The sequence below is a fragment of the Pongo abelii genome, chromosome 1, assembly GCF_028885655.2.
Source record: "Pongo abelii isolate AG06213 chromosome 1, NHGRI_mPonAbe1-v2.0_pri, whole genome shotgun sequence".
Taxonomy (NCBI): domain Eukaryota; kingdom Metazoa; phylum Chordata; class Mammalia; order Primates; family Hominidae; genus Pongo; species Pongo abelii.
Genome location: NC_071985.2, coordinates 82,783,135 through 82,806,791, shown reverse-complemented (window position 1 = coordinate 82,806,791; position 23,657 = coordinate 82,783,135). Strand labels below are relative to the sequence as shown.

The 23,657-nt window shown below is 38.2% G+C and overlaps 1 protein-coding gene across 6 annotated transcripts in view; it reads left to right on the top strand.

Moving 5' to 3' along the window:
- The window catches only part of POU2F1 (POU class 2 homeobox 1), a 208,078-nt gene that overhangs the window by 114,667 nt on the left and 69,754 nt on the right, over nt 1–23,657 (top strand). The window contains exon 1 of one of the 6 annotated variants that reach the window (XM_054526053.2): nt 4,661–4,779. The exons of 4 other annotated variants lie outside the window; for them this stretch is intronic. In XM_054526053.2, coding sequence (XP_054382028.1) covers nt 4,728–4,779 — 52 coding nt within the window. In that variant the 5' untranslated portion in view covers nt 4,661–4,727. Of the gene's footprint in view, nt 1–4,660; nt 4,780–7,910; nt 8,145–23,657 lie in introns of those variants that run through there. One more of the 6 variants, XM_054526062.2, reaches the window with a different exon arrangement.

Genomic DNA, 23,657 nt, shown 5'->3' with positions numbered 1-23,657 from the left:
GTCACTCTTAATTTGTGGTAAATGGCTGAGTTGGACTAATATAGCAGTTTTCCTGCCTATATGTCTTTTGCTGTAAACTCTCCTATACCTGAAGATGCTTATGTTAATCTCTAAACTGTACATACCTCTTTATGTGAAACTGAGCTGTGGGGCTTCCATGTTCACCCCTGTTGTATTTAACACACTTCATAGTACTCTTACTGAGGCTAGCCAAGTAGACCTCTGTAGTATCTCTTGAGAAGGGAAAGGGCAGCATTGTATTCTGTCTGAATTGTCGGCCACAGTCTCCTTTTTGTTATTTCTCTGTCCCCTGTTTGGACTCCATCTTTCTTTCTTGTTCAGCACTGGTTCCTATGCCAGTGCCAGTGCTTCAGCCACCTAGCTTAGGTGTGGGAAATGTTTGCAGAGAGAAATAGGGCAGCTGATCCCCTTAAGAGACTAGAGGGCGGGGCAGTGGGCAGGACACCTGTGCCTAAAGAGCAGCTTCAAAGAAGAAACATACTTTTTTTTTCCCTAAGGGAAGATAAGCAAATGATTGGAAAACACTGAAAATAGCCATTACATCAGACTACATGGAAATCCCTGTATCTACTTTAATGCTACTACTGTAATAGCAGTTTCAGCAATTACCATTTATTGAGCAACTACAACACTTTTTTTTTTTTTTTTTTTTTTTTGAGATGGAATTTCGCTCTTGTTTCCCAGGCTGGAGTGCAGTGGTGTGATCTCGGCTCACTGCAACCTCTGCCTCCTGGGTTCAAGCGATTCTCCTGCCTCAGCCTCCCGAGTAGCTGGGATTGCAGGTGCCAGCCACCATGCCCAGCTAATTTTTTATATTTTTATTAGAGACGGGGTTTCACCATGTTGGCCGGCTGGTCTTGAACTCTGTGTGCATTACCTGATTTCAAGTTAAATTATTTTGACAAGTTAGATACCATTATTTCAAATTATAGGAAATTGAGGCACAAAACCAGCCAGGAAATAAAGGCAGGTTTAGGATTCGCAGCCCACATGTAAGTGTCCCCGTGAAGTGCAATAAAATAAAACTGAAAATTTAAGCAACACATTGTGTATGTCCAGACCCGTATAAGGTAAGTTCTGACTGGAGCACTTGTTGTAACCGTCTTGTGAATTTCTTGCCTCGTTTTAATATAGAATGTGTGGCAGACTGGTTCCTATCATAGACTTTGCATATTTACTTACCATGCTTGATGTATTAGATATAAAATTATAGTTTATAAGATAATTGTATGCTTACAAATTGATTTTTATTTAAGCATATAACAAATGAGCCTTCAGACTCTTGAGTTGTTAGTTAATTATTCTTTTTTTGGTAGTTTATGAAAGCAAGTAAAATGTTTAAAGGGAAGAACCCTTAGCATTATAGTAAAACTGAAGCCTCACAATTTCTGGATTCAGAATACGTTTGTGTAGATCGTTTTTTCCTGAAATGTTTACAATTGTAATAATTTTGATTTGTGACACTTTAAGGAGAATGATATTGTAAAATTATTTTAAGATTGTGTTGATACGTTAATTCTATGCCTTTCTTCTGTCATTGATTTGAGAAGCAAAATCAAATGATGCACTTTTTGTCAAATAGTCCTTTTATGTTTGCAGAAAACTTATTGTTTAGGTTTTTAAAAAATGTATTCAGTAAGTGCCCGTTCTATGTGTAAAGTACTATAATCAGTGTTATTAGGATGTACAATGCAAATAGATGAAATAACCCTTAGTCTTTAAGGAGTTAACAATTCATTAAGAGATAAGACAGATAAATAACTGATTCCGGATAGATTATGGTAAATAATTCAAGAGGAGGTACAGAAAAGTGCCATAGTGGTGTTAATTAGGTGTTTCTTTGAGGAAGTTTGTGTATGTTTATAGGTCAGGTGGAAGGACCCATCAGGGAGGAAGAGAGTGGAGAAAGAAATACAATTAATTGAACCAAGGTAGGGGTGAAGGTCTAGGATCAGAAGTGCAGAATGAAGGGTTGACTCTGAACATGAAAAAAGACTACCCCATGTCTCTAAAACTGGGGAGAAGAAGCAAATATTACACAGTAACAGAGAAAATTGAAATGGAAGGGAGAAGCAAAACTGAGCAATAATTCACATCAGATTGCTTCATTTTTCTCATTAAAGTAGTTGAGGTGGTCATCTGAGAGGAAGGCAGGGATAATAGTACTAATAATGACAGCAGCTACTGTTCTTTGAATTCTTACTGTAGGTGTGTGGCTAGCCACTTTATTATATATACTTTATGTCATAATTGTTAAAATACTCTTGTAAGGTTAAGTAGATTTATAAAAAGGATTGATAAGCCTGTTGAGGGTCAGTCTCAAAGAAAATAAATGTGTTAGCTTATCCAGCCAACCTAGTTATACAGCTGATCCTTGAATAACATGGATTTGAGCTGCATGGCTCCACTTATATGCCATGTTGGAATTTATATGTTGGAATTTTTTTGAGATTTGCAACAATTTGGAAAAACTCACAAATGAACTGTGAAATATTGAGAAATATTTAGAAATATTGAAAAAAATTAAAAGGTATGTAATGAATGCATAAAATATATGTAGATACTGTTTTATCATTTATTACCATGAAATATCACAAATGTATTAAAATTACAAAACCTTAAAATGTATCAAAACTTATGCACACAAACACTTGATCACATACATGGCACCATTCAGTCTAGATAAATAGAAACAAATGTAAACAATACAGTATTAAATCGTAATTGGATAAAATTAACTGCATTACTTACTGTAATAATTTTGTAGCCACCTCTTGTTGCTATTGCAATGATCTCAAGTATTGTGAGTATCCATTTAAAATGCCATGTGACCCTAATCATGTCACAGTGAACAGTTCATCCAGTAAATTGTATGTTGCAGTAAAAAGTGATCTATGTCCTTGAGTATTTTGCATCCTGTTTAGTGCAATAACCTAAACCTTAAATAATGCCATAAGACCTATACAAAGTACCACTGGTGGTGCTGGAAGTGTTCCCCAAAGCAGAGGCAAGTCATGACGTTACAGGAAAAATTTGAATTGCTTGATGTGTACTATAGATTGAGGTCTGCCGTTATAGTTGCCGTCCATTTCAAGATAAATAAATTAAGTGTAAGGACCATTATTTAAAAAAAAGGAAAGGAAATTCATGAAGCCTTCACTGCAGCTACACCAGCAGACATGAAAAGCTTGAACTTTTTGCTAAATACCTTTTTATTTCATTGAAAATACCGGCCTGTTGCAGTGGCTCATGCCTGTAATCCCAGCACTTTGGGAGGTTGAGGTGGGCAAATTGCTTGAGCCCAGGAGTTCGAGACCAGCATGGGCAACATGGTGAAACCCTGTCTCTACTAAAAATATAAGAAACTAAGCCGGGCGCTGTGGCTCATGCTTGTAATCCCAGCACTTTGGGAGGCCAAGGTGGGTGGATCACCTGAGGTCGGGAGTTTGAGACCAGCCTGACCAACATGGTGAAACCCTATCTCTACTAAAAATACAAAAAAATTAGCCAGGCATGGTATAGCTGTAATCCCAGCTACTCTGGAGGCTGAGGCAGGAGAATTGCTTGACCCCAGGAGGTGGAGGTTACAGTGAGCTGAGATTGGGCCATTGCACTCCAGCCTGGGCAACAAGAGCGAAACTCCATCTCAAAAAAAAAAAAAAAAAAAAAGCTAGGTGTAGTGGTGCATACCTGTAGTCCCAGCTGCTTGGGGAAAGAGGTGGAAGAATTGCCTGAGCTTGGGCAGTTGAGGCTACAGTGAGCTGAGATCACGCCACTGCACTCCAGCCTGGGTGACAGTGAGACCTTGTCTCAAAAAAAGAAAGAAAAAAGAAAATGCAGCTTTTATGTGGGTGCAGGATTGCTATAAGAAAGACATACCTTTGGACTCTAATGTGATTTGAGAGGAAGCACAGTTGTTATACGACAACTTAAATGGCAGGTGAAGAATCTAAAGCTGGAGAATTTAATGCCAGCAAAGGATGGTTTGATAATTTTAGAAAGATGTTTGGCTTTAAAAATGTCAGGATAATGGGAGAAGCAGCTTCTGTCAACCAAAAGGCAGCAGACCTCAAGTTCTCAGATGCCATGGAGAAAATCAATGAAGGCCGTCTGTGGTGGCTCACACCTGTAACCGTACCATAGCTGGACCCCATCTCTACCCCCACCCCACCCCCTGCAAAAAAAAAAAAAAAAAAAAAAAAAAAAGATAAGACAAAAGAAGGAAAATCACTGAAGAGAAAGGATATCTGCCTGAACAGGTTTTTAATGCAGACAAAAGCGCCCTATTCTGAGAGGGAAAAAATGCCACAAAGGACATTTATTAGTAAGGAAAGATATGAAAGCACACCAAGATTTAAGGCAGGAAGGAATAGGCTAACAGTACTGTTTTGTGCAGATGCAATCGGGTTTATGATCAGGACAGCCCTATCTATATCCTATTAAAGACTGCTTTTTGCCTTCTTTTACAGCATGGACGCTTTTATGATATGGGCACTGAAACTAAAGCACATGGTGGAAGAAGGATTGGTAGCATATAGAAACATTTTTAGACAAATGAAAAAGCAAAAAAGTCAGAAATTACAGTGTATTTCCATAAAGTTACACCAAGTGTGCCTGCCTCTTCTGCCTCCCCTTCCAGCTTTTTGTCTTCTGCCATTTCTGAGTCAGCAAGACCCCTCCTGTTCCTCCTCCTCAGCCTACTCAGCATGAAGACAAGGATGAAGATCTTTGTGATGATCCACATCCACTTAATGAATAGTAAATATATTTTCTCTCACTTAGGATTTTCTTTAGCTTACTTTACTGTAAGAATACAGTATATAATACATATACAAATATGTTTTAGTCAACTGTTTATGTTATCAGCAACGCTTCTGGTCAACAGTAGGCTATTAGTATTTGAGTTTTGTGGGAGTCAGATGTTACATGCAATTTTCAACTGTTTGTGGGGTCGACACCCTTGACTCTGTTGTTCAGGGTTCAACTGTATGACCTTTCTGTAGCCTAGATCAGCAGTCCAAACTCAGGAATGAAGAAAATGGAACATTGGATTATTTTGCCAAAATAATATCCTGTCACCAAAAAAGAAAGAGATAGAAGGGAGTGGTAATATTTTTTATAACATAGTTGTTTGCACAAGGATGCTTCCCTTTGGAAAGATGGTATTTCCCCATTCATCCCTCTCCTCCACCTTTGATAAAGTCTATTCTATATTCTCAAGGTTATTCCATGTTGTAGCATGTATCAGAACTTTATTTTTTATAAGATATTCCATTGTATGTATATACTACATTTTGTTTATGCATTCATCTGTTAATGGAGAGCTGGATTGTTTTTACTGTTTGGCTATTATGAATAATGTTGCAATGAACTTTGGTGTACAAGTATCTGTTTGAGTTCCGTTTTTCAATTCTTTGAGATATATACCTAGGAGTAGAATTGCTGGGTAAAACAGAACACAAACTTATTATCTTACAGTTTGGGAGGTCAGAGTCCTAAAATCAGAGTGTTGTAAGTGCTTTATTTCTTCTGGAGGTACTATGGAAAGTCCATTTCCTTCTCTTTTCCAGCTTCTAGAGACCACCTGCACTCCTTGGCTTATGGCCCCTTCCTCCATCTTCAAAGCCAGATGTATAGCATCATCAAATCTGTTTCCCTCTCTCCCTTTCCTGTCCCCCTCCTCCCCTCAACCCTTCTTCCATCATCATATTTCCTTCTCTAACTCTCCTGTCCCCGTCTTTTCTTTAAAGGACACTTACTATCCTGAACTTCATTGGATTTGCAAAATACCTTTTGCCATGTAAGGTAACAAATTCACAGCTTCCAGGAATTAGGATGATTATTAGGCCCATCTTTGATGGGCTGTTGTTCTGCTTTCCCACAAGATTTTCTCCTAAATTAAACCTGATCAACTCTATTTTAGATGATAGTTGGAAAAGTAAAGAAGTTGTTTGAAGTTTTACAAGGTTTGGTAGGAAAAAACTAAATCAACTATTTTGATGTAAAGAAATATTGAGGGAAAAAGGAATATTGGACAAACATTTAAGTTTTGCTCACTTTTAACTCAAAGGGCAGACCTCTTTCATCAGTACTCCTGACAGATGGTTATCTGCCCTGTGCCTAGGTGCATGCACTGACACAGAACGCAGTACTTTCTAATGTTACCTGTTCTCTGGTATTACAACTCTGTTTTCTACATTCTTTTGAATTTTGTCCTTAGGAGTTTATCATCTTTTAAGAAATTAAAGCTCTTCTGGAAGTCATTGTCACATTTTAACTCTTTTCCATTCATTTGACAATTTATTACAAATTAATTTACTATAAAGTAGTAATTTATTATAAAACGATTTGTTATAATCATTTGTACTAGAATATGATGATAGTGACTAGCATTGATTAAGTATTTACTGGATGATTTAAACATTTTACATAGATTATCTCATTTAATCCTTATAAAAACCTCATGAAACATTATTTTTCTCTTTTTATAAATAAGGGTCTCTTTTTATAAATAAGGAAGTTGAGGCTCGGAGATGTTTAGTCACTTGATGAAGGTCACACAGATAGCTATAAAGGGGAGCAGAACCATTCTTTTTTTAAGATGGAGTTTCACTGTTGTTGCCCAGGCTGGAGTGCAATGGCGCGATCCTGGCTCACTGCAACTTCCACCTCCTGAGGTCAAGCAATTCTCCTGCCTCAGCCTCCCAAGTAGCTGGGATTATAGGCGTGCACCACCACGCCTGACTAATTTTGTATTTTCAGTAGAGACAGGGTTTCTTCGTGTTGGTCAGGCTGGTCTTGAACTCCTGACCTCAGGTGATCCACCCACCTTGGCTTCCCAAAGTGCTGGGATTAGAGGTGTGAGCAACTGCACCCAGCCCAGAACCATTCTTTTACACTTTGAGCTATGTTGTTTCTTTTTTCTTTTCTTGTTTTTTTTTTTGGAGAAAGAGTCTTACTCTGTCGCCCAGGCTGGAGTGTAGTGGCACGATCTCAGCTCACTGCAACCTCCACCTCCTGCATTCATGCAGTTCTCTTGCCTCAGCCTCCCAAGTAGCTGGGATTACAGGTGTGCACCCCCACGCCCAGCTAATTTTTGTATTTTTAATAGAGACTGGGTTTCACTATGTTGCCCAGGCTGATCTGGAACTCCTGGCATCAAGCGATCCACCTGCCTTGGCCTCCTGCTGGGATTATAGGCGTGAGCCACCATGCCTGCCTGCCCTGTTGTTTCTTTTTGTCTCCAATGGGCAAGATACAGTACTAAGTAACATCAGTGAAGTTGAATAAAAGACTGATTTTGTTTTCAATAAATTTATCTTATAGAGAAAACATATATGAAAATATAATATGACAGAAATCGAGACGATTCATGAGAATTATATGTGAACCCATGAGAATTCAATGTAGGGGAAAAGTGTTTCTAGCTGGGAGGATCAGAGAAGGCTTTGGAGAAGGTGGAACTGAAACTGTATCTTACAGGCTGGGTAGGGTTTAAATCATGATGATGCTAGGCAATATATGTTCAGCATGAAGAAACAGTGAAAGCTGAGATGGGGGAAGAAATCTGTCCTAAATGTCTCTGATTCCTTCAGAAGATTTCCATTATGTCATCTGATTTCTAGATCTTTTATCTTTTAGTCATTCACAGAATTAGACAGTATTCCGGTTCTTCAGACTTCATTGCAGCCATTACCATTACCTTTTGCTTATTATTATCTTTGAAAACTTACCATTGGCTTATTATAATTATTTTTTATAATGAAGGTAAAAAGGATATTTAAATATTATATTTTAATATAAATGTTAATATATTTAATAAGATTTTCTGATATTTGTTTTATAATGTGAAAAATTGTTTTCTTTTAAAGCAGCTGATTCATCTGTTGTAATGAATTTACCGTCAATTAACTGTCTTTTTTCATCTGAATTATGATAGATAGATCCAAGGCTTCCCTATCCTGTCCTTTTTCACTTGCTTTTTTCATTTGAATTGAAAGGAGAGAGTTCCCTGACCCCCCTTGCAGGACATGCGACAGGGAGTGGCTCGTATGTTTGGCTGCCACACGCTCAAACCTCTTAGCGGAAGGGAAGCGCACAGACTGGCAGGTGCAGGAGTTGGGGTAAGCACTTTCTGGGCTCTGGCCACATGGTAGTGTCTAGGGGTGGGTGTCTGCAACTCCCGAAGCCCAAGTGGGCACATGTTTCAGTGCACTCTTTTAGCCTTGCCATCCACAGACGGCTTAAGTGTTAGCTCAGTGATCCTCTTGGTACCCAAGTCCTTGTGCAGTGTCCAGGAAGAATCAGGTCACACATGGACTTGAAGGATGAATTCAGGGGTTTTGTTGAGTGGTGGAGGTGGCTCTTAGCGGGATGGATGGGGAGCTGGAAAGGGAGTGGAATGGGAAGATGATCTTCCCCTGGAGTTTGGCTATCCAGCAGCTGATCTCCTCTTTGACCACTCCCAGTCGAATTCCTCTCAACATTCAGACATTCCTTCTCTTCTCTCTGCCACACCATTCTGCCATTCTTCTGCTCTACTGTTCATGTCTTCTGGAGCCTGGGGTCTGGGGGTTATATGGAGCCATGATAGCGGGGTATGGCAGGCCAAAAGGCAACTTTTGGGTGCGAAAACAGAAATACCTGTTCCCATTTAGGACCACGGGTTTCCAGGTTTGAGGGTGGGGCCTTTGCTGGGGAACCACCCTCTTCTACCCAGTATTTCCCTGTCTCCTGTTCATATCAAAATGATTTTTCCCCAGGATAATATCACTATATTTCAGGCAAATGAAAAGTCAAAAGAAATTTGTTAATGTAACCTGATATACATAAATACAATAGTATTTTTGGAATACTATTTATGGGCTAGTATTCCAAAAATATTGTCATCCAAAGTTCCTAGTAACCAGTGATGTTATTAATTCTTTGGGATTTACTAGTGCTATGGCTGGTATTAGGACATTATATTCATAAAAGAGCGTGATCAGATATCATTTTCTCCAAGATGAAGAGAAAGAGTCCTGAAAGACCAGGGTACCAGTGAATAGACTTGCTATTCTTCATAGTAATTTAACAACTTGATGCCTTGAACCAGCACTAGTTTTGGAAATAATTTCCAGATAAAATACCAGCGTTTTGCAGAGAAGCCTCAAAATAGGCCTCAATATAGTTCTTGTTAAACCAGAATGGAGTATTTGCAAATTTCAGACACTTAAGGATTATTTTTCTTTTGAACTTACATTTATCCAGAGGCCATTTTTAATATTCTTACTGCTTTTATTATTATTTTAAAATTTATTACATATTTTATTGTGTAGACTACATTCTGCACTAGCCAAGCTGCTCTTATAAGCCTGAGAGTAGAAATACTAATTTTTTTTGGAGTACCTTTATAGCTAATTTTTAATTAGTGAGTCATTGAAAGTGGCTGAAGCATTTCCAGAGAGCCTGAGGAGCTCAGTGAAGGATCTTGGTGGTTTAGAAGCAAATACCAAACACCTGTAAGAAAGATCGACCTCCCTCTAGTGTTTGATTTGATAGATGTCAGTTACAGAATATGGCTTCTACAAGATTCTGATCAGTACATATTGAGAAACTTGCCCTGGCTTTGCCCACTGGTGCATATGGGGATTTTAAAACTTTAGGTCAGGGGTGGGGGTCAAGGGGAAGAAGGGCGCTATAATTACTGAAGCTGTGCGAATAGGAAGTGACATCTGAATTAAGATTATACTTTTGTTAAATGACTGAATGAGCAATTGATCTTTTTGCCATGAGATAACCCAGTAACAAATTTAGAATTTTAAAGGTAGTATACATTTTTGTTCATTACTAATAGAAATTCAGAACATTACAGAGAGAATTTGTTTCTAAAATGCTGCTTTCGGCACGGATTATTAGAGATTGTCTATAATTTTCTCCCTTCTCCCTTAGAGAGCAGCTTAGTTTTATTTCATGTTACTTTTTTCATTTTTTTCCTAACAGATATTAAAGAATTTTTGGTATAAAAGAATTTTCCAGCCATGTTATGCTTTACATTCTTGCTTGAAGCCGAAAACTAGATTCCATTATTCTTTCAATTAGATCCATTATATAGCATCCTGGCCTAGAGCAGTGGCAATAGAAGCTAGGGGTCAATTTTTTTTTTTTTTTTTTTTTTTTTTTGGAAGAAGGAAGGAAAGGGAGTAATTTAAAATGAATACTTGTATTTGCCTCGGGGCTGGGAGAGATGTGGTACCATTCTCTGAGTAGGAACTGTACTGTTGGGGAGTAGACTTGACAATGAGATGATGAAACATTTCAGTACTGAAAATGTTGTACTTGGGGTGCCTTGTGGTGCTTGCAGGTGAAGATGTGGGCAATTGAAGATAGAGATAGGTTCCTGAGGAGAGGTGTAAGAGTCTTTAACAGGGAGATGCTACTGGGAGGAGAGTGGAATCAGCCAAGAGGACCAAGGACGGAGCTCTTCTACGGTGTTGAAAGGGCTGGCAGAGGAAGAGGAGCCCATGCCTTTGTTGTCGAAATAGGATGGACACTGACTGCATGTGGCTCTTTAAATTTAAATTAAATTAAATTAAATTAAAAATTCAATTCCTCAATCATACTAACCACATTTCTAGTGTTCAGTAGCCACGTGTAGTTAGTGGCTACCATATTGGCCAGTACATATAATAGAACATTTCCATTATCACAGAAAGGTCTATTGGACAGTGCTTAAGTAGACTAAGAAATAACAACCATGGAGATCAGATGTGAATCAGACCAGTGAGCTCATGGAGTTAGCATTCAGTGTGGTCAAGTCCTGCCATAGGAGCCTTAAAATGTGACCCTTGAATTTGACAATTAGTTACTGTGGGCCTTTTAAAGATTTTAGTTAAGTGGTTTGGAAAGAAATTGCTGTGGTTAAGAAAGTGAATGGTTGTGTAAAGGGAATGATAAATGTAAGCAACTCTTCATGGAAGCTGTCTATATGGGGCTATGTATCATAGTGGTTAAGAGCTCAGACCCTGAAATCAAACCACATGGATTTATATCTTGCTCCTTTCACTTGCTAGTTGTGTTACTTTAGGCAAGTTACTTTTTTCATGTTAGAGTTTTTCTTAGCTGTAAGATGGAGATAAATAATAATCCATCTCATAGTCTTGTTGTATACACGGAAAGCAAGTAGGTATGTGGCTCGGTCCATTCACCATCAGTGTTAGCTATCTATTAGGAGGAAGGGGAGGATGATAGAGAAGGAAAGAATGGGAGGGGAGGTTAGAAGGGCCTCCTAGTGAAGCAATTTGAATATGTTTAGATGCTAAGGGAAAAGAGCCAGTGTAGGAGGGGAGTGGTAAAGAAAGAACAGATGATGCAGCCATAAAAAGGAATGAGATCATGTCCTTTGCAGGCACATTGATGAAGCTGGAAGCCATCATCCTCAGCAGACTAACACAGGAACAGAAAACGAAACACCACATTTTCTCACTCATAAGTGGGAGTTGAACAGTGGGAACACATGGACACAGGGAGGGGAACATCACACACCAGGGGTGAGGGTGAGGGGAGGGAACTTACAGGACAGGTCAATAGGTGTAGCAAACCACCGTGGTACACGTGTACTTATGTAACAAGCCTGCATGTTCTATGTATCCCAGAACTTAAAGTAAAATAAATAAGAAGGAACAGATGAGTCAGGGATCCAATTTTGAGGAGAGGGGAGGTGTTGGGTTTCAGAGCACGTGGTGACTGAAGTAGCCTAAAGTAGAAGATTCCTTTTTTTGTTGTTTTTTAGGTGAGAAATGGGAGAATGAAGGAGGTAAAGACAGATTCAGATAGTAAGTTTTTAGGTAGAAGGGAATATAAGAAAGCAGTCTAGAGAGGATTAGGAACAGTCAATTAGGGATTTCCTTGTGATACAGGGAAAACGAAACTGGGAATAGAATGTAATAAAGAAGTCTAGGATTAAAATAAACAGTATCAGCAGGATTTGTAGCAAAGTGTCATAATCCAAGCTAGGAACGCTGACATCAGATAAACTCAGAAGGTAAGGAGCATTCATTGTGTTTCTGAGAAGGCAGGAAGCTGTTACCGTTTAACTGGCTCACATCTTACAGGGAAAGATGAGCAAGGGAGCTTCTGACTAGGTTGAGAGGCAGAACAGAGATGGAGCAAGGTCAATGTTTGGTCATTTTCTCCACCAACAAAAATATTAATAAGATTTTAGGATATTAAAATAAGGTCTGTCTTTCTGGTTTTCTTGGTCTTCAAATATATTTCATTTATGTTCAATGTTTAAGTTATTTGAAAAAAAAGTCTCAACAGCTGGTAAGTCATAAGACACTTATTTTTCTACAATTAAGAATAAAGTTAAGAGCCTGGAACAGTGGCTCACACCTGTAATCCCAACACTTTGGGACACCAAGGCACGAGGATTCCTTGAGCCCAGAAGTTCAAGACTAGCCTGGGCAACATAGTGAGACCCCCATGTCTACAAAACAAACAAACAAACAAACAAACAAAAACTTATAAAAAATAATTGGGCATGGTGGCACATGCCTTTGGTCCCAGCTACTTGGGAGGCTAAGGGAGGAGGCTCGCTTGAGTCTAGGAGGTCAAGGCTGCAGTGAACCATGATTGCGCCACTGCACTCCAGCCTGGGTGACAGAGTGAGACCCTGGATTTTTTTTTTAAAAAAAAGAATAATGTTAATGAAAATCTGTTTTAACTGAGTCTTTCATCCACATAGACTTGACAATTTAGCAAACAGCCACCTATAGAAATCTTGTCATGCATCACTGATAATGCATTCATCTCTAAGGTGATGTATAAAAGTAATTTTAAAAATACACATACTGTTATTACTTAGGAAGTAAAGAATATACAGTCCAATCATTACAATCAAGTACAATCACTGTGGAGATTTTCAGCAGATAAGTAATCCCCATCCATTCTATAGATCAGCAGTCCCCAACCTTTTTGGCCCCAGTGACTGGTTTCATGGAAGACAGTTTTTCCACAGACAACGAGTAGGGGATGGTTTGGGGGGATGAAACTGTTTTTCACCTCACATCATTAGTCATTAGTTAGATTCTCATAAGGAATGCACCACCTAGATCCCTCGCATACACGGTTCACATTACGGTTCACGCGCCTGTGAGAATCTAGTGCCACCACTGATCTGACGGGAGGCAGCGCTCAGGCAATAACGCTGTCTTGCCCACCGCTCACCTCCTGCTATGCGGCCTGTTCCTAGCAGGCCACAGACTGGCACCGGTCGTCAACCCAGGGGTTGGGGACCCCTGCTGTAGATATTCTGTGTCACGAATTTTGATTATGCTTCTTACTTTTGTAGTGGCTTAGAATCTTTCTGTGGTTTTGTTTCTGCGATAAGTGATTCTCTTTCAGGATTTCCATGATCCCAGATTCTTCCCATTTTATGGCAGCTCAGATGGAAGAAACGCTCTCCACACAAAAACGCTAAAAAATGAGCAGTAGCTAAGTTTTCCTAAAAGATCTTTTAGCTATTATTTATGTCCTATGGTTGCTTGACTTTCTGTGAACTTCATTTGCAATTTGTCCTTGCTTATCAAGGTGATGTAGTGATGGGCACAGATATTGTCGTTATTTCCTATAGGGTGTCAGAAATTTAGTCTATTGGTAATTTTGCCTTGACTGCCTTAAATTTACTTATAAATAGAAATATGTGAATAATGTATTTTTCCTCTTTATTATGTAGGTTTAATTGAAGTAGTATATTATTTTCATTACACGTTAAAATGTAGTATAGTACTATCTAAAATATAACTGCTGGGTGATGAAAAATAGCCTTCACAAACTCATGTTCCAAAATGTCTCAGGCCCTTATTCAAGAAATTGTTAATCTTATTTTCATGTGCACTTCTAACAGGGGTGCATTTCATAACAGATCATAAGCAGCCATTTATGCAGATGAGACTGGCTGCTCTAGAAAAGTAAGCCAGTAGAGCAGAAACTGTCAGATTTATACCAGAACTGCAGAGTCTTTTATTTTGTTTTTTAGATTGAGGTGAAATGCGTAACATAAAATTAACTATTTTAAAATGAACAATTCAGTGGCATTTAGTGTGTTCACAGTGTTGTGCAGCTACCAATCTATCCAGTTCCAAAACATTTTCATCACCCCCAAAGGAAACCCTATACCCCTTAAGTAGTTGCTCTCCATTTTCCCTCTCCCCAGCCCCTGACAACCACCAACCTATATAGTTTGTCTCTATAAATTTACCTATTCTAGGTATTTCATATAAATGGAATCATATGGTATGTGACCTTTTGTGTATGGCTTCTTTAACTTAGCATAATGTTTTCAAGGTTCATTCATGTAATAGCATATTATCAGTACTCATTCCTTTTATGGCTGAATGGTATTCTATCATATGATAGATATACCACAATTTGTTGGTGTCCCTTTGTCTCTTGATGGACATTTGGGTTATTTCCGCTCTCTTTGGCTCTTGTGAATAATGCTGCTGTGAACATTTATGTACACGGATTTGTTTGAGTACTTGTTTTCATTTCTTTTGGGTATGTAGTCATGCATAACGTCAGGGATACATTCTGAGAAATGCACCATTGTATGAACATCATAGAGTATGTTTCACAAACCAAGATGGTATAGCCTATGACATACCTAAGCTATATGATGTAGCCTGTTTCTCCTAGGCTACAAATCTGTACAGTTAGTATACTGAATACTGTATGCAATTGTAGCACAATGGTATTTGTGTATCTAAACATAGAAAAGGTACAGTAAAAACAGGGTATTATAATCATATGGTTCTGTTGTTGCTGATGGGAATGTCTTTATATGGTACGTGACTATGTCTAGCAGTGAAGTTGCTGGGTCCACTTTTTGATGGTCCTTCAAATAGTTAAACATAGAATTACTACCAAACTTTTTTCCATAGCAGCTGAACCATTTTATATTTCCACAATCAATGTACAAGGATTCCAATTTCTCCGCATCCCTGCCAACACTTATTTTCTTCTTTAAAAAAATTACAGCCATTTTAATGGGATTAGATAATGTACTTTAAAAAGTAGCAACTCTTCATTCATTTTCCCCAGGAAATAATAATAATAATAATAACTGAAACTTCCTTCTTTTTTCCAATGTTTTTGTGTATTTTCCTCTATCTTATAGTCAAAATATCTTGTAATAATGATATGAGAATGGGCAATAATAAGTTGTGTTTACATCTAAGCAGTTAGATGTTTGACTTTTCTCACCTTGGTTGTTTGTGCCTTACTCTCTTACCCTGAACTACCTGTATCACCTCATCTCTCCTACATCTTAGCCACACTAAACCTCTCAAAACTCTTTGTACCTTTCTAAGAGCAAGTAAGTGTTCTGCTTTGCTTGGCTTGAGGGCAGTGACAGTACCTTATTCTTTTTTGTGTTCTACCTTCCACTTTTTTTAGATACCACTTTTCATAGGTATCTTTTTTTTTTTTTTAATAGTGCTTGTCTTTTGTATTACTTATTTACTTGTCTGCCACCCAAACCTAACTGTGAGCTCCTTGTAGTATGGGAATATGACTTTGTAACCCTAGGACCTAACAGAGTATTTAAAATTGTTAAAATTCTTAGATTTTATTTTTTAACGTGGCCATGGTGTCTTCTACTTTTGGTATAGAAATGCTTGGTATTTTCTTCCCTCACTCAACCTTTTCCAATTAATTCCATCTCATCCTCTTAAGATTCATCTGAAATGTTGTCTCCAGGAAGCTTCCCTGACATTGCCTTCTCCCTTTCCTCTTAAAGTCTCCTTTTAATATTCTTCTCAGTGGCCTATGTGGTATCTGTTTTATACTTTCCACATTGTATATATATTTTTATGAATATGGAATTCATAAATGCATTACCTGTGCACCCCAGCCAGACTCACTATCCCTTTTCCTCTTTATTTTTCCATAGCATTTATTTCTATCTGATATTCAATATTTTTTCATTTTTATTATCTATTTCCCAACTAGAATGTAAGCTCCATGAAGGACATTATTTTTGTCTCTCCATTGCTGTATCTCTGACACCTGGAACAGTGCTTGCTATACAGTTTATGCTCAATACATATTTTTTTGAATGAATTAATCAATTAATGAATAGGCCTGAGAACTACTTAAGAGCAATGACTGTGGTTTATTCATTTTTATAACCTAAGCATCTGGAATATCAATTCTCAATAAATATTTATTGAATACAGCATTTATTTTTACAGCAGGATCTTTTGCTATATGATATTCCTGGTTCTCATTTGTTGTTGTTGTTTATTCCTAAATAGTTATATAAAAATAGAAAATGCACGTAAGCAAAAATAATTGTCTCATTCAAAATAGAAGATGATTCAGTCATAAGTCTTGTGTATATAGGCATAATAATTTTATCCAAAGCCATTTCTTATAAAGGTAAAACTGTTCATTCAAGGGAAGAGAAATTTCTACTGAACTGTAAACATGAACACATCAGTTGGCTAGGAGTTAAGAAAACAGCTGAATATTTTTATATTCATATTTCAAAGTAATCATTGCTTTGGAGTAGATTAAAAATAAAAGTTGTATAGGGTTTCAGGTGAGTTTTGATTCACAAGAAAAGATATCAAACACATCAAGTTAGATTAAGTTCCCAATAAGCCAACGATACTAAGTATTATTGGGAGGCAAAGTCATTTCAGAACAGGTGTACTATACTTAATGTAGTTTCCCTTGCCTCCTGCAAGTAGGATCATATCAGATGAGAGAATAAAAAGAATACCTTGCCTTTTTACATATTCAGGATTTTGGTCTCCGTTGAGAATGAATCTTTTTTGTTCTTTTGTTGGAAATGGGCTATTTACAAATATTTTCCAGGGTTCCAGAAAACTCAGTTCTCTGCAACCAACTTTCTTACTCTGATTTAATTCTATTTTGTCATCTGTGTGATTCTGATACTTGGTCTGAGACCTGTAGTAACAAATGTATTTCCATGCATTTAGCTAAAGAACATGGGGAACTGACATTGCAAAAGACAGATTTTTTTTCTTTTTAAAGTGTCATGATTTCCTTCAGATGTAGCTAGGTCCTGAACAGATGAGGCAGGAGAATTGCTTGAACCCGAGAGGTGGAGGTAGCAGTGAGCCAAGATCTTGCCACTGCACTTCAGCCTGGGCGACAGAGCAAGACTCCATCTCAAAAAAAAAAAAAAAAGAAAAAAGAAAAAGAAAATGTATTATCAGTGTTAGGCTGGGCACGGTGGCTCATGCCTGTAATCCCAGCACTTTGGGAGGCCGAGGCGGGCAGATCACCTGAGGTCGGGAGTTCGAGACCAGCCTGACCAACATGGAGAAACCCCGTCTCTACTAAAAATACAAAATTAGCCAGGCGTGGTGGCGCATGCCTGTAATCCCAGCTACTAGGGAGGCTGAGACAGGAGAATCGCTTGAACCCGAGAGGCCAAGGTTGCAGTCAGCCAAGATCATGCCATTGCACTCCAGCCTGGGCAACAAAAGCGAAACTCCGTCTCAAAAAATAAGTATTATCTGTGTTTTAATTTCTGGGCTCGAAAGATTGATCTGTTTTGAAACTATTAATGTTGGCCAGGCATGGTGGGTGGATCACCTAAGGTCAGGAGTTCTAGACCAGCCTGGCCGACATGGTGAAACCCCATCCCTACTAAAAATACAAAAAATTAGCTGGGCATGGTGGCACGTGACTGTAATCTCAGCTCCTCAGGAGGCTGAGACAGGAGAATCGCTTGAACCGGAGAGGCGGAAGTTGCAGTGAGCTGAAATTGTGCCACTTGCATTCCAGCCTGGGCAACAAGAGCGAAACTCTGTCTCAAAACAAACAAACAAAATTAGCTGGGTATGGTGGCACATGCCTGTAATCCCAGCTACTTGGGAGGCTGAGGCAGGAGAATCACTTGAACCTGGGAGGCGGAGGGTTGCAGTGAGCCGAGATCGCGCCACTGCACTCCAGCCTGGTCAACAAGAACGAAGCAGCATCTCAAAAAAAAAAAAAGAAAAGAAAGAAAGAAAAAAAGAAAAGAAACTATTAATGTTATATCTTAAGTAATGATTAAACGTCGTAAGAAAAACTAGATTTTATAGGAGTTAAGATTTTGGAAATATTATTTATAGTTAGGCTGGCCCTTAAAGTCTTCTTGAAGGAAGTAGATTCCAGGCTGGATATTTCATAATGACTAGGACTTTCAGAGCTAGAGAGGAGGGTGAAGGATATCTGCATTTTCATTCTATTTGAGGGTTTCACCTTAGCTTTCTCCCTGACTCTCCTCTTCTCCCTCCCCCCTCTTCTTTTCTCATTCTTTCCCTAATGTGTAATGTTTCCTCTCTCATTTATACATTTTAAAATTAATGTTCATAGGATATAGATTTCCATTCTCATTTGTGGAAAAATGACAACAGGAATAGGATAAAGGAGAGGACTGTCCTCCCACCACAAAAATAGGTGCACACCTGGGCAGAATTCAAACAGCAGAAGTGTGTCTCTTTTAAGAGACTGGAGACTGATTGCTTTGGAGATGACATTGAAGGATAAATTGAAAGGATGTTCATTTTAGGAAAATTTTAGCAATAAAAATTTAAGCTGTTATCACAACTTAATGGTAATACTCATCATGGTAGAGAATTTGAAAAATACAGAATAATGTATTCACTATTAACATTTTGATGCATTTCGTATTTGAAGACATTTTTTGACAAAGTTATCCTTTATAAAATGTAATATTTCTTGTGGGCTATAAAATTTGATTTGATTCCTTTTTAAAAACTTTATTTTAATGTAAAAGAAATGTAGTTGAAGTAGCTAGCTGTGAGATAGATAGCAAAGGCCAGAATTCTACTACTTTGTCATCTTATGTCCCCTTATGAGCCTGATCATGGCCTCAATTACTGATTTATCACTTAGCTAATATTTGTGAATGAGCATTGGAGTCCTTCGTCATTGGATGGTTTAGTAGAAAGGGCAATTGGGAGAGAGTTGGGGCAGGGGTGCTAGACAGATCGGTGGAAGGCTTGGAATTTCAGTCTGAGCTCGATTACTGTCCAGCTTGGTTATTTCAGTGGAAGTATTTTTGTATATTAGAAAAGAATTCTTATTTGTAAAACATGGAGCTTGATTAGTTCTTTTTAATGTCCCTTTCAGCTTTACCATTTGCAAAATATGAAATAAATAGAATCATGTGGATGTACCCTTTGAATCTGGCTGCTTTTACTTAGTATAGTGGGCTTGAGATTCATATTCATCTGTGTCATGTGTACTTTAGCTCAATTTTATTTCTTCCCTCACTCCCACAAAATGTTGAGGAAGTACCAAATGTGTTTTCGTAGTAAGAAGGTATAGATTATTGCTTTTGGGTTAGAGAGATGGGAAACATGAAAGAAAATAGCATTTGAGCTGAGCGCTGAAAGACATTTAAATGCCTGAATCCTGTGCAAAGCTGAGTAATATGAACTGTTCATGAAGAGAAAAAACCTTTGCCTATTTGATCCTTGACTGCTGGCTATGAAGGGAGAAACAGAACTTTCTGGGAGATGAGGACTCTCCAATGCTTGAACTTAATATAAATCCAACTATCTCTCAGCTGGGTCTTCACTGTCACTGGTGCTAACCTTGGATTCACCTCTAATTTATTCCCTGTCACATTTTTCATTGCATATTTCCAATCTTCTCTATTTCTGTTTTGCTCTTTCGTTTTCTGAAAATATCTGCCTTTTGATTACTGAAAAAATTGTGGCTGTCTGATTTGAGCCTCACCACCTCCCTCTTCAGTACTTTACATTTTTCTGTTTTTACCTACCTTCTCCTTTTTTTTGCATCTAACAAAGAAATATCTCTCTTTACCCCCACCGCCTTCATTATTTGAATTGTCTTCTCATACCCTTCAGGTTTCTGCCCTATCTTTTAACCTGCTATTGTTCTTACCTTTTCAGCATATCCCTTCCACAGACTCTTTCAGTCTTTAAGTTTGCTCAGGTTTTATCAGCCTCAAGTCTTTCCCTCCACTCTATCTGCTCCTTTGAATTATCATCCTCACACTGTCCCACCAGTACCTGACTTATGAAAGAAATGATCATCACTCACCACCTTGGCTTCATTATTACCTGCTTTTGCCTTTATTCCTTGCAATCTGGATGTGTACCCAGAATTTTGTTGCACTTTTTTTATTGTTGATTCTTTTACGATTTTATGCAAAAGTAATTGTAAAAACTTGTATGTAAACATGAATGTAGTGATTAAGTACTTATATCTACCACTGTGGCCATAAAGTAGAATGTTACCATTCCTCAGAAGGCTTCTGTAGGCCCACTCTGAACATATTCCATTCTTCTACCACAAAAATAACCACTATCTTGGAATTAGCGTTAATGGTGACACTGCTTTTCACTCAAAATATTTTTCCATCTACATGTTTATCCTCAAATAACACATTACTTAGATTTGCCTGTTTCCATAATGAAATTGAATTATACTGTACCATGGATATTTTATTACTGATTTCTTTTGCTCAACATTATGTGTTTGAGATTCATCCATGTTAGTACATATACCTATAATTCATTTTCACTGGATATAATATCCCATTGTATGACTACATTCGAATGTTTGTTTATTCCATTATTGATGGACATTTGGGTTATTTCTAGGCTTTTGCTATTACAAATAATATGGCTATAAATGACTTTGTACTTATCTCTTGATACATGTATGTGAAAAAGTCCCCAGAGTATTTTCTTTATTTTTATTTATTTATTTATTTTTTGACAGAGTCTCACTCTGTCACCCAGGCTGGAGTGCAGTGGTGCGATCTCAGCTCACTGCAACCTCGGCCTCCCGGGTTCAAGCAATTCTCCTGCCTCAGCCTCCCTAGTAGCTGGGATTACAGGCACTCTCCACCACACTCAGCTGATTTTTATATTTTTAGTAAATACAGGGTTTCACCATGTTGGCCAGGCTGGTCTCAAACTCCTGACCTCAGGTGATCTGCCTGTCTTGGCCTCCCAAAGTGCTGGGATTACAGGCATGAGTACCCAGAGTATTTTCTTAATAGTGTTATTGCTGAACTTGTTCTAATGTACTTAGTATTTAGTACTGCCAGCCAGTTTTCCAAAGCATTTGTACTGGTTTATACTGCTACTAATAGCAACTGGGATTAACCAACTTTGCAATTTTAGCCAATTTATCAGGTGTAAAATGGAATCTCATTGAGGTTTTAATTTGCATTTCCATAGTTTCCAAGCAGATTGAACATCTTTTCCTATGTTTATGGGCCATCTGTGTTTCTTCCTTTGTTAAATTCCTATTCATTTATCTTGCCTATTTTTTCTATTGGGTTGACTTTTTCTTATTGACTCATAGGAGTTCTTTGTGTATTCTGAATACTAATCCTTTGTTGTTTGTATGGATTGTAAATATTTTCTTTTTTCAATTCACTTTATGTAGCCCTTTGATGAACTTTTAATTTTAAAGTAGTTAAATTTATGTGTTTTCATCTTTTGGTTCTTGATAAAGAAATTCTTCACTTTCCCAAGGTTAGAATGATATTCTTTTATGTTATCTTCTAAGAATGTTATAGTTTTGCATTTTACATTTTGGCTTTTAATCCTTCTGAAATTTTCTTTTTTCTTTCTTTTTTTTTTTTTTTTTTTAGTATAGTGTAATGTGTCTAGTTTTTTTTTTTTTTTTTAAGTAGATACCCAGCTACCCCTTTATTAAAAACTCCACCCTTTCCTCATTGATCTGTCATGTTTCATCCCTTCCTCACCTCTGTCATGTTTCAAGTGTTCATAGGTGTGTGTACCTCTGTCTCTAGACTCTGCATTGGTATATGTGTTGATCCTTATGCTAATACCACACTGCCCCAATTATTATTGCTCTGTAAATGTTAATATTTTGATAATCCACGTCTCCATGTTTTAAAGAACATCTTGGCCCCATGCCATTCTATGTAAATTTTAGAATCAACTTGTTAAGTTCTACCCCTCTGCTCCAAAAAAAAGACAAAGAGAGAAAATAATTTATTGAGATTTTGATATGAATTTACTTTGAATCCATAGGTCAGTTGGGGGAGAACTGACATTTTTACAATATTGAGCTGGCATCTGTCTATACAACTGGCATACTATAATAACTGCACATTTTTAATTACTATTTTTTTTCACTGTGTTGCTCAAGCTGGTGTCAAACTCGGCCTCAAGCGATCCTCCCACCTCTCAAATCTCTGGGATTATAAGTGTGAGCCTCCATGCCCAGCCATGTCTTTGTTTTTAAATAAAGTTTTATAATTTTCTGCCTGTGGAACTTGCTGTATTTTGATAGATTTATTTTCAGGACTTTATATCTTTTAAGTGTTTATAAATAAAATCTTTAAAAATTGTTTTCATTTGGAATATACAAAGACAATTTTATTATTATTATTTTTTGAGACAGGGTCTCACTTTGTTGCCCACACTGGAGTGCAGTGGCAGGATCACGGCTCACTGCAGCCTCGACTTCCCTCAGCTCAGGTGATCCTCCCACCTCAGCCTCATAAGTAGCTGGGATTATAGGCGCGTCCCACCACGCCTAGCTAATTTTTCTTTCTTTTCTTTTTTTTTGTTGTAGAGGCAGGGTTTCACCATGTTGCCCAGGCTGGTCTCTAACCCCTGGGCTCAAGGGATCTGCCCACCCTGGCCACAAAGGCAATTTTAAAGTAGATTTTGTGTGCTGCATCCTCATTAAACTCTGTTATTCTAATAATAAATTATTAGATTCCTTAGAATATTCTGTACACACAAATCACCTGCAAAGGGTTTTGTTTTGTTTTTTCCAACTCAGATGTTTTCTTTTTTGTCTTGTTTTCCTGGATAGGCCTTGGAGTATGATAGAAGTAGTAGTAGTGTTACCAGTGGCAAATATCCAAGTTTCACAGCATCAAATGTGTTACTGGTAGAAGGTATTTGAATCACTGGCGGCAAATATATACGGGTCTGCAGCAACTTCAATTCTTGCCTCCTCAGAAGAAAGAATTCGACTGAGGGGCATAAGGCAGCAGAAGAGACCAAGGCGAGTTTCAGAGCATGAGTGGAAGTTTACTTACAAAGGCTTTAGAACAGGAAAGAAAGGAAAGTACACTTAGAAGAGTCCCAAGCAGGCACCCAGGTCAAGTGCAGTGTTTAACGTTGATCCTGGGACTTTATAGGCTGGCACCTTTCCCATGATTCTTCCCTTGAGGTGGGCTGCCCACATGTGTAGTGCCCTCCTTACCCTTGGGAGGTGAGCATGTGCAGTGTGTTTAGGAGGTTGTAGGCATGCCCATCTGAGGCTTTCTTCCCTTTTCTGGTGGTGTGCCCCCAGAAGGTCATACTCTGCCATTTTGTCTCTTAATGCACATGCCCAAGAAATTACTTCTCCCTGGTGCCTGCCTTCAATTAACACTTTAGCGCAACAGGTGTGGACCATTAGGAAATGGCCTCTCCGTGAAGCTGGCTGCCAATTTATCACTTAGAGAGGCAATATGAAAACTGCCAGACCATCACCCAACATTCCTAGTGGGCAAGGGAAGAGCTTTCTGCCCTGCTCATGCCTGTCTACCTACTGTAACAGTAACTGGCCCCCTTATCTTCTTCTTAATCTTAAAGGAAATGCTT